This window comes from Pseudonaja textilis, chromosome 1 (genome assembly GCF_049901715.1).
Source record: "Pseudonaja textilis isolate UNSWEBS1 chromosome 1, rPseTex1.2, whole genome shotgun sequence".
Lineage (NCBI taxonomy): Eukaryota > Metazoa > Chordata > Lepidosauria > Squamata > Elapidae > Pseudonaja > Pseudonaja textilis.
In genome coordinates this window covers 127,065,579-127,077,731 of record NC_141990.1, presented here as the reverse complement: position 1 = coordinate 127,077,731, position 12,153 = coordinate 127,065,579, and the positions used below count along the sequence as shown (strand labels likewise).

Below are 12,153 nucleotides of genomic sequence, written 5' to 3'. Positions count from 1 at the left end.
CCTGAGCTTGCTTCTCCTTTTCTAAGTTGCTTAATCAAGCCTCTCCTTCTGATAGGTTTGCAGAAAGAGTATGGGATGTAAGAAACATCCATTTCATTTTAGTTACACACACGTGCGCGCACACACACACACACACACCTTGCCTGGGCAAAAGGCTGAAAAATGTGCCTATTGAGGGTAGTTGGGTTGTGTGTGTTGCAGGGTGTGATTCTAAGAGGCAAAATGAATGTCTAATGCTTTGCAAAGTTTTCAGATGCTGTCTTACCACCACACCTGAAATAGGTTTTTTTTAGAAGATATGGTGTGGAATCTCTAGCAAGACTAGAAGGAGGTGTTAAGAGGAGATCAGGTTTAGAGTTCTTGCACAGGAGCAAGTGGCAGAGGCCTGATTTCTTCTAGAATCCTTGAGGCCCCATCTGACTGTACCCAAGGAAATATAGCCAGTCTGGCAAGATTCTTGTAATGTAAGTGACTAACAATAAAGCTAGTGTTTGAGACTCTTCACAAATAATTCTGGTTTCTTGTGCCTGACAAAATTCTGTTTTGATCTAAGGCAGGTTGTCCAAAGAACACAGGACAATTTCTTGAAGCAGAGGTAAAGTTTAGAGCAAATTTAGCTAGGGATTACCAGAAAGCACTTCAGATCCACTGGAGAGGAAATGTGGCTTCCTGCCTTGCAGGATTTTGCAGTTGTCATCTTTTGTAAGTTAAGGTGGTGACATCAAGGTGATGGGTTTGAGTGGGGAAGCCTATTGTGGGCGTGAGGAATTTTCATAGCTGGAGGAAATTCTTCTAGTTTTTAATTGAGTTGCCAGTATTTGCCATTTTTTAAATCTAGTGAGTTAAATTTTTTAAATTACGCTTAGTGAGTTTCAGCCTAGATGTCAAAATCAGTGGAAAGGCTTTTAAGGTTTGTGGGTTCACCAGCAGGTCAGATCAGACCATCAGGGTTGGTGGGTGGCATGGAGGGTAGAGGGGTGGCATAGCATTTTTCTAATGACAAGATCAACTCTGCTCTTGGTCTTGCCCTTATTCCAACTACATTCTTTATCATATTACACAAAGCCTGTTGCAGCTCTCAAGCTTTTAAAGGGAGCAGATTCTTTTCTAAGGCATTGCCTTTTGTGTTGAAAGAATATATATTGTGAATTGAAAACTGGTTGTTAACTAAGAACAATGGACCACAGGCTCTGTGGGAAACTGGATGAGGAACAAGGCTCTTGTCCCATCATCATTTGCTGAAAGCTCAACTATAGAGATGCTGCAGACCAAGTAGAATGACAAACCCAGTGCTCGGAAGAAGGAAAACATTTTTTATGGTTCTCCTACCCTTTTCATTCTTTTAATAGACATTAGATTGTGAAAATCAGTGGCTGCAGCATTATTATTTGAAAATTGAAATATCTCAATGGAACATGAGAACAAGACGAACCCCACCCCAACATTCTTAAATAGGGCTAGTATTTAATTAGAAAATGAAACATGAAATGAAATTGTCATAATTCAAAATTGATTATGATTTTTAAAGAAAAGAGGAAAATTTAGAGCATGGAATGTCCCATATCTGTTCTAAACATAACATATTTAGTGATCTAAATCCTATTTAATTCAACTGTCAAAAAATGCCCCCATCATTTTTTCTTCCAGAATACACTGAATTCTATAATTGATTAAATGATGGTAGCAACTCGGACTTTTACTGAGTTTGGGCTTGATTTTCCTACTCCTTTATTTTTCTCAAAAAGTAATAAACTTATATTTTTTATTTATTTTATTTATTTATTTTATTTGGTTTGTCAATTGCTTACAAGATAATAGGTATAAGTAAAAACATAGCTTTGAATACATGGATACATATAAGAAAAATAAAAGAAACAATAGGACAGGGATGGTAGGCACGTTGGTGTACTTATGCATGCCCCCTACAGACCTCTTAGGAAAGGGGTGAGGTCAATAGTAGAAGGTCTAAGGTTAAAGTTTTTGGGGTTTGGGGAAGAAACCACAGAGTCAGGTAGAGTATTCCAGACATTGACCACTCTGTTGCTAAAGTCGTATTTCCTGCAATCAAGTTTGGTGCAATTAACCTTGAGTTTGTATCTATTGTTTGCTCTTGTATTGTTATGGCTGAAGCTAAAGTATTCATTGACAGGTATTTTGCAATGTATGATTTTATATACTATACTTAGATTGGACCAAAGGTGGCGTAGTTCTAGCTTTTCTAGGTCTAGAATTTCAAGTCTGGTGGCATAAGGTATTCTGCAATGAGTAGAGGAGTGGAGAACTCTTCTTGTGAAATATTTCTGGACTTTCTCAACTGTGTTAATATCAGATACATAATGTGGGTTCCAGACTGATGAGCTGTGTTCGAGTATTGATCTAGCAAATGTTTTGTATGGTCTAGTTAGTAGTGTAATATTACCAGAGAAAAAGCTACATAAGATTAGGTTAACAACTCTTAATGCCTTTTTGGCTATGTAGTTACAGTGGGCTCTAGCACTTAGATCATTATAGATGAGTACTCCAAGATCCTTGAAAGAGTTTGGATCATCAACAAGGTCTTGACTATTCAGCCTGCATTTTATTTTCTGATTTATTTATTTTTTGCCAATATGTAAGACAAAGCATTTATTTGTTGTGATTCCAAGTTGCAATTTGTTTGACCATTCTGATACATAGTCAAGGTCTTTTTGAAGGGTAGCAGTATTGTCAGTGGTGTTGAATAGCTTTACATCGTCAGCGAAGAAAACACAGTTGCTCTTAATATGATCACAGAGGTCATTTATGTAGAGTATGAAGAGAGTTGGTCCTAGAACACTGCCTTGGGGGACACCACTGTTGACAGGTACAGCATTTGATAGGACGCTCCCAATTTTGACCATTTGTTGCCTGTTTGACAGGAATGCTTCTATCCAGTTTTGCAGGTGTCCAGAGATACCGTCAGAAGTCTATGTAGATTGCGTCTATTGCTTTGCCCTGGTTGAGTAAGAGTTGCAGATTACAGGAATAGTTTTTTTCTGAAACCAAATTGTTTATTAGAGAGTAGGTTGTTTGTTTCTAAGTGAAGGATAATGGATTGGTTAATAATTGATTCCATGACTTTATAGGTGATGCAGCATAAAGAGATTGGTCTGTAATTTTCAACTAGGCTGAGGTCTCCCTTTTGAAGATGGGGATGACCGTGGCTTGTGACCATAGTTTTGGCAAGGAGCTGGTCCTGAAAGATTTTTCAAAGATTATGCTTAGAGGTTCGGCTTATGGCAGTGGATAGCTTTTTTAAGAAGTAGGCACATATTCCATCCAGTGCCAATAGATAGAGATGGTTTTAGATTGCGTAGTGCTTTTCCAACATTGTCTTCTGTAAAATTGATATGTATTAGATCATTGTAGTTGTGTGTGTTCGACTAGGAAATACTGGACATGATCCATTGCTGTTTACAAATACTGAGCCAAAGAATGTGTTAAAGAGGTTGACTTTAATGGTGTCATCATTGCAGTCTTTACCATTAGGTCCTTTCAGGGGTGGGATGGACCTTGAGTCTTTTAGTTTGTTTACAAAATTGTAGAAAGCGCAGGTGGAATTGGTGCGTAGAAGGTTTTCTTCTTGTTTAATGTGATAATTGGTGCATTCAGTCTTTATCTGGTGGCATAAATATTTGTATCGGCTTTTGAAGTTGGCAACATGACCAGATTTGTTTTTCTTTGAAGATATATATTCCAAGATGCTATGAACTTTTCCATGAGTCTTTCACTTTTCATTCATACTTGCTAAGAAAATGAAGAGTTAATTGAAAACTGGTTGTTGACTGTTAATCTTGAGTACAGAAAAAGTATGTTCTGGCTGACATATGAGTTATTTTGATCAGATCTTGCCTCGTGAAGGATACTTCCTTTATTTTGTCTTTCACAGGGCTGTAATATTTTGAAGGCAAGCACAAGTGCATTTTTGATGAATGATATTTGTTACATAGTAAATGCAATGTGTTTTCATGTCTTTCCAGCAAAGGAGAATAAGTGAAATTCAAGTGAAATTTTATCTCCTTCAGCCTATATATTTTTCACTTAGGCTAGTGTTACATTGATTCCTAGGTAGCTCATATTTTCAAACAAGATGGAATTTATGGAGGGATCCTGCACTTTGTGCCTTTGACACCTTCATAAATGTGACCTTCACATGACTAACATTCCAATTAAAAGTGTTGTCCCAGAGCTTTCCCATCTCATTCATATTCTCTTTGATATATTTAATGTACTATAATTCCTACTTTAAAGAATATACGTATAAAACCTGAGACAAGTAGTCTAATTCATTCCATACTAACTTAACCAAATTAAACACAGGGAAGATGTTTATACTGTTTGCTATACAAGTACAACAGCTGTCTATCAGATTTGGTGGCCTCATAACATGGTGTGCAAGAGATAAAAGAACTCCTGCAAATGATTCTTAGGGTAAGAATATAAGCATACTACTTTCATTTTCAGAATTATCATTACTGTAATACAAACATTATTTGGAAAGTATGGTGTTCTCAGTCTTCTGTAGCCCCTCAACCTAATCCTGCAAAATTGGATGAAGGGATATTATACCACTGACACCTAGGTGTTCTATCTCACATTATCTCCAGCAAGCAGGGTCTATAGTACAATGCCAGAGAGCACTGGACTGGAGGTGGCGACTTCTGAAGCTGTTCTCCCCCATCAAACATATTAGAAGCCAGCTACCTCTGTTTAGAATCTGCCGGATATTCTTTAATATCATATTATCTAGCTTCTATTTCCTCTGCCTTTCCCTTCCTGTATTAGTTGGTTCCAGTATAGTAAGAAGATTGTTGTCATCAACAATACTTTCAAAAATCATTGTATTTTATTTCTTATCTTGCATAACTGTAGCACAATAGATCACATGGATTCATCTAAGGTGAACCTATGTTGAACTCCACATGATTATGCAATATAAATTTTTTTAACTGAACATTTGGTAGCTTACTTAACCAAATTTTGTATCTTAAGCTAACTTAACATTGGCAAGCCTTTGTTTAAATGTTCTTCACCCTTTCATACACATTGTATTAAAACAATTGTGTCTAGGTAAATAACCTCGCTTTTTGTTCCTTCCTAGAATTTCAACAAAGGAGTTAGAATGTTCAAGACAGCAACAGAGAAGGCTATAGCATTGTTCCTACAAAGAAAATTTATATGTCTAAAAAGTGCACTGTTTAAAAACTGATTAAAACCAAACTCTGCGGTTGTTTAAAGTAGATGCATATGATTCAGACTAATTTTTTTAATAAAAGAATAATAGTTATTTTGTGGATAGATCATGTTGGTTGAGTGACCAAGAAGTTGATTGGGACCTATTTTGAAGGTCTCCAGGCAACATGCAAAGGTTTCAGGTTCCTATTGATCCCTCCATATCTTTTATAGCTGAAATTTTTAAAAGAGGTTAATAAGGAATTGTGGTATGAATGAAGTGTGGTTTTCTTTTGATTCTGCTATTTTCAGTTATGGTTCCCCAAAAGAAGCAGGGGAGCAAAATGAAGCCACAGAATTTTTGAAATGACACAATATGTATTATTTTCTCAAGTGAAAATTCAAGGAGCCTAATCCAGATTGGGGGGGGGGGCATGCATTGAGAGGGAGAATCCTTCTTTCCCCCAACATTTGCCTGTTAAAAATAATTGGTATCAATGGAGAAGAAAAAAGCCATGCATTCTGATTTGTGTTGAGTAAGAACTATAATATATGGTAATAATTGCACATATAAAGCTTAAAGCAACAATAACCATATAAATATTATTGCAAAGTGCTGAATCCAAAATTTGCAGCTTCACACCTTTTTTAAAATGGGAGAGGACAAGAGGACGGGACAAGAACCAAGCAAAATTCTAAAACAGTTGCACAATTTTGGGTCTCACACAAGAAGAATCCCTTTATATTCGGACCAAGAAGTGGGCTTCTGCAAGTGGGAATTCAAAAAAAAGACCTCCACTTGTAGAAATAAACATCTGTGGAAGATCATAATGAGACCACCAGTCCCTCTGATAGCCTTAAAGATTAAAATTGGAAATTGGACATAATTAGTCCTTCCAATCTTATTCAAGCATATTGGTTGGGCCATCACAAGAAAAACAGAAACTTCTAACTCCAAGTTCAGCAACTTGCTTGTTGAAAAAGTCTGATTTCTGCCACTCTTCATCAAATTTTCTCTGATGAAGAAGAGGTTAGAAACGTGCTACAACTACACAGAACTGGTTAATTCAGTAAACTGCATAATAGCTACATTCACCTATTGTTAATAATATAACTATAGATAAGCCTGTCTTGTAAGCACAGCCACTCTCTTGCAATAATAGATATGTATTCTTAGTAAATCACTTAAGTAATCAAAGACAATGTCTTTCCTCACCTTTGAAAGGAAATTAGATGGGTTATCATTATATTATTTTCCAGTTGGAGCACCACCACAGTTTCTTCTGAAGTTCCCCTTCCTTCTCCCAAGAGTTTTCTTTGGTGAGAAAAAGCAGCTTCAAGGAAATTTTTTAAAAATCATCTAGAAATCTTTATTGAAATCAGTAGTCTGCTGTGTTTTCATCCTGGATTATCTTGCAATACTATAAACTAGGTAAAGGCTCATTCAGACAGCTCCACTCCTGAAGACTTCATGGGCAAAGCCATTCCCTAGAGTCTAGACAACCATTAACAACAGGGATCCCCAACCCCCAGTCCATGGACCAAGACCGGTCCACAGCATGCCGGAAACTGGTCCACACAACCAAATGAAGCCCCATCAGTGGGATGCAGGCAACACACAAAGCCCCACCCCCTCCGGTCTGTGGAAAAACCTCTCTCCACAGAACTGGTCCCTAGTGCCAAAAGATTGGGGACCGCCGGTTAACAATGTCTGAAATAATTCCGTATCACTCACTTCCATTTTGCTTCTGATTTTGTTCAGGTATAATTCCATTTTGTGCAGGTAAAACAGGAACATGCGGGTTCTGTCTGTCCTATCAATAGAAAACCTTTTCATGAAGAGGCATTTATTCCGTAGCTTATTTTTTCCCCTTCAGTATCAGAATAACTGGATTGAGAAACTATGCATTTGACTACTGTGTGTGTGTGTGTGGGGTCAATTCTCCATTCCATCTAATGGGGGGAAAGATATATTAGCCTCATTTTGTCCTGTAACTTTCGGTTTTCTAGAGGGAGTCCTCAAATTATGAACATTCGTTTACTGACTGTTTGACACAGAATAAAGTGACTTATGACCAGTCCTTGTATTTAACAACTATCATAGCATCCCCAGAGTCATGTGATCAAAATTGGGGTGCTTGGCAACCAGCATATTTTAACAATGGTGGCAATGTTCAAGGGGTCCTGTGATTGCCCTTTGTGTTCTTCCCAGCCGGCTTCCAACAAGCAAAATCAATGGAGGAAGCTGGAATCACTTAACAACCCTGTGACTCACTTAATGACAGGGGTGATTTGCTTAACATAAAATCATAAAATCCATTGTGACTCACTTAACTACTGCCACACTTAGCAATAGAAGTTTTGGTCCAAATTATGGTCATAATTTGAAGACTATCTGCATTATAATAAACTTTGGTTTATTGGTGAAGATATTTAAATTGAATAGCTGAGAACAATGGGGTTGTACAATGAGCCAGAACACACCGTTATGATTGATTGGTTGGAGAGTGCTGGCTCCTGTGTGAGGCAATCTGTGTGATTGGTTGCTGCAGGTGTGGAGAAAAAGGGCAGTTTCCCTTTTTCCCCGCCTTTTTCTTCTTTCTGCTCTGCGTAGTCTATGGTTTACCTCATGATGCTCTTGTTTGCCTGACTATCTTGCTTGCTGTAAATATAGATGTAAAATATATAAAACTACAAGTTTGCATCAGCGCCTCTCTGACTTCCTTTGGACACCTGCTGCGAAATTCCCTGACATTATTTCCCTCAATAAAGTGACAGTCAGAAGTCTTGTTCTAAGTTACTGATTAGGCAATGTAGTATTATGACGCAAGTGGAAGGAAAGGGCAACAGGCCAGTTCTGAATAAAGACAATAGCAATAGATGCGCATTGTTGGGTTTTTTTTAAGATGGTAGCCCTTGACCAACCCTATTTGGGAAGTCCAAAAATCTCAGAAGGGATCGACTGCCAACTGTCTCTGCATTCATGTGACACAGCTGAGTGTTCTTTGCCATTAACAGGAATTCCTAGAAAGTGCAAATTGCTTCCTGAGGTGGTGGTGGGGGGGAGAAACACCATCCCCTTTGCAGCTCTGCTTAACTAGCCTTCAGTAGACCCATCAGCCTGCTGGTAGTGAATCCTTGAAAACTTCGTGAGTGCAAGAGAAATTAGTAGAACCGAGGGAGAAAGTTGATTTGCTTTTTTTTTCTTTCTCAACCTCCAATGCTTCTTTTCAGAGCCCTTAACAAAAAGAGAAATGTTACTGGAGCAGAATAAGATTTTGACTGTAATCATGGTATGATCACCTACAATCTTTTACAGCCACCTTACTCCGCCTAAGTGGGATAATTGAAACAGGGAAGGGGTGAAAACAGCTTCTTTACTAGGACAGCAGATCATTTCATAGTGTAAGAAGAAATGCTGCCTCAGGTGATTCTCCACTTTTGGAAAATATCATCGGGCTTTTAAATTCAGCATATTTTCAATCCTTTCTCTTCATCATCACCTAAATACCTGCTGTAACTGAAAAAGACACAGAATCTGTTGTTCAGTTATTTGCTTGTTACAATGTCACTCACAACTCTCCTTAAGTTCAAACCCTTTTTACTGATCCTTCCTTTCCCACCCAAACCTATGCATGGAAAAAAAATCTCCTTTAACTTGTTATTGGCTGAAGATGCTCCCCGCCATTGTTGCTTGGGGTTTGAAATGCAATGAATGTGTTGCTATAGCAACTTGTTCTTTATACGAGGGAGATGTTATGCTAATTCTGAGGAGACCCATGGATGCATATATTAAAGGAAGGCCTCCAATTTTTAAGTAGTAGAGTCAGGTTTGACGCCTATGTTTCCTCACAACGACTTTTACTAACCCTGTTTTCTCTCCTCTTTTGCATTCCTTTCCCAGCTGTAACTTACACAAGTTACAAAAAGACTCCTCCACCTGTACCCCCGCGCACCACCTCGAAGCCACTCATTTCAATTACAGCACAGAGCAGCACAGAATCCACCCAGGATGCCTATCAGGATAGCCGGACTCAGGGGATTTCCCCATGGCCTCAGGATGGCCTCAGGATGTACAACTCCACAGACAGTTTGGATAGCAACAAGGCTATGAATCTGGCCATGGAAACGGCAGCTGCACAACGCCACATGTCGGAAAGTCAAATCAGCTCCGTGAGAACCAGCGACAAGGCCATCCTCGTGACAAAGGCTGAGGAGTTCTTGAAGAGTCGGCGCTCCTCTATAGGGATCCAGGTAGCCTGCCCTTAACACTTGTTCTGGGATGAGCTGCTCGCCTGAGCTCTGTAAAGACATGAGTCATTCAGTCCAGAGGCCCCTAATAACTTGAACAACAATCCCTGCGTGCAGCAATTATCATTAATTACAATTCACATCCTGGCTACATGACCATGCAGAGCAGAGTTGAGCCAGTGTGCAATGCCTGGAAATAAAATGAATGCATATATCTCTGAGCAGGTTAGCTGCCACTAATGCTGTGGGTGAAAGTTATCCTGCTCATTCACAAGTGAACAGCATGTTCATCTTTCTCTCTTTCCCTGGAGAGATCATGAAATTATGGCTGTGCAACTGTCAAGCTGGGAATTGTAGTCAGATATTTCTTTTTTTTCCCCTTCTGCTTTGTGCTGCCCTGTTTTTCCTTCATAGCTGTGTTTCAATTACATAGCAATAGAGACTAATATAAAAGAGTTAGTTTGAAGCTATAAAAAACTATTTTATAAAGAATACAGAACTAGTATCATCTTTTTCCTTTGGTGCTCCTTTGGTGTTTGGGAAGAAAGGAAGCGGTTTTAAAAGCAAATGGTTATGAATCTGCAAAGTGTGATGCTATAGCCCCTGCATGAAGATTTTAACTCAACATTTATTTATTTATTTATATCCCACCTTTATTATTTTTATGGAGATAATTTCTTTGAAAATATCCCTCCATTAAGAATGACCCATGTCTTTTATTTATATATATATATAAAGCATCTAACTTCAACATTCACCCTGCTGCCATATATGTATGTATGTATGTATGTATGTATGTATGTGTATGTATGTATGTTAGATGCTTGTTCCAAGGCTCTGCTCTTAGGTGTGTTGGACAGGATTTTATATATATATATATATGTTATGTCCCACCTTCCAAAATAAACAGATAAGGCTGAAAGCAGCAGTCCTTGCAAATAAAGGCAGCAAACAGGAATCTTCACTGATAACAGCTGTAGATAGCCTCCACAAGATAGTCCAAGTTAATAGTCCCAACGAAATAAATCCAAGTCCCAACAAGATATTTCAGGTTTAAATCCTCCAAGCCAAAATCTTCGGTTCTCCTTGCAAACAAACACTTTGTTCCGGACAATGTGCAAAGTCATCTCTCTCCCTTTATAGAGCAGCATATAATTAGTCTAATTACTGATCTGCCCTCCTCCTGTGCTCCCGTTGGTTTCTTCTCGTAAGGAGATGCCTGCTTCTGACATCCACCCAGCAATCATCTAAATTATTACCTTCACCTGAAATCTCCATAAGTTCCTCATTGTCAGCCGTTCCCGGCTGATAACCTGATTGAGAAGCAGAGGAGGTTGAAGGTTCAGGCCGGTCCTGCAAATCAAATGTGTCCTCATTCAAAATATTTATTATCACTGCTGACAGGAACTGTTAGGACTCCTCTTCGAAATTCAAACAGACAGAGCTCTTTGCAGTAACGTCCTCATTCAAAACTGCAGGCAAAACTGTTAGGACTCCCCTTTGAAATTCAAACAGACAGAGCTCTTTGCAGTAATGTCCTCATTCAAAACTGCAGGCAAAACTGTTAGGACTCCCCTTTGAAATTCAAACAGACAGAGCTCTTTGTAGTAACGTGCTAATTAACTGGCTTGCCCATCAGATTAACGTTTCCTGGTTCTGACGTCCATCCACGATCTAACAGTCATCAGATTCAAAGTTCCTAACAGGATTGGTCCTTCCAATCACAACATATATATATATATATATATATATATATATATATTATATATATATATATATATATATTCTTAAGTTTTCGCGGGTACTTACATGCATGGTATTCAGCTTTGTTCGGGTATTTTCCCACGTCATTATAGTTGTGCTTTTAAAGTTGTAGCAACGTTTCAGCAGAATCTCATCTGCCATCATCAGGCTTTAAAAGCACAACTATAATGACATGGGAAAATACCCGAACAAAGCTGAATAAAGACCCAAACACGCCAAGACCTGCATACCTGTACCTGTGAAAATCTATGAAAACATATATATAAGCTAAGCATTTCTGCAGCTATGAGCAATTGGGCTCAAGGCCTATGCCTATGAAATGCCATGGGACTGGATAAAAATCCATCTATTTCCTTCTGTCCAATGGCTTTACTACAGTCTAATGGAAAGGATGCAGTTTAGCATAAATGCAAAATGTACCGGTCATCTATTCCCTATAGGCTTACGCAGTAATTAAACACAGGGGTGAAACAATTCACACTGCAGTATACTGCAGTGAGGTTTTTCTTGTTCTCTTAAGGATGTGCATGCAGCTTCAGTAAATTATAATGAAAGGCTTGGAAGGTTCTCTGTTAGTTTAGGTTTTCAAGAACCACTATAGAGTTTGTGACTGGGTCCAAAGCTGTGATAATATCAAATGCTTTGATTTGTCTGTTTTCTGTACAATTAATCATAACATTCTCATTCCATCATTCAAATGTTGCTTTTCCTTGTTCCTTTCAATGCCCTTTACAAGAACAGTATCTTTCTATTCACTGATTTTGAATTATGTAGGTACAGAATCCTATCATAAATTTGCCTAGCAATTTATACAGACACCCAACAAATCTCTATAGCAACAAGACATTTGGTGTTCATTCTCTATTCTTTGCTTTCAAGTGCAGCAAATGACAAACATTATTTGTCAAAGGTATAGTCTCCTTAAAAAAAAATTAAGCTGAGTAAGAT

General features: G+C 38.3%; 1 protein-coding gene across 2 annotated transcripts in view; it reads left to right on the top strand.

The window, feature by feature from the left end:
* Window positions 1–12,153, top strand: part of DLGAP2 (DLG associated protein 2) — a 241,772-nt gene that overhangs the window by 210,294 nt on the left and 19,325 nt on the right. For both annotated transcript variants that reach the window (XM_087916459.1, XM_026695222.2), the window contains one exon: window positions 9,095–9,444. In XM_087916459.1, the coding sequence (XP_087772585.1) occupies window positions 9,095–9,444 (350 nt within the window). The remainder of the gene's footprint in view (window positions 1–9,094; window positions 9,445–12,153) is intronic.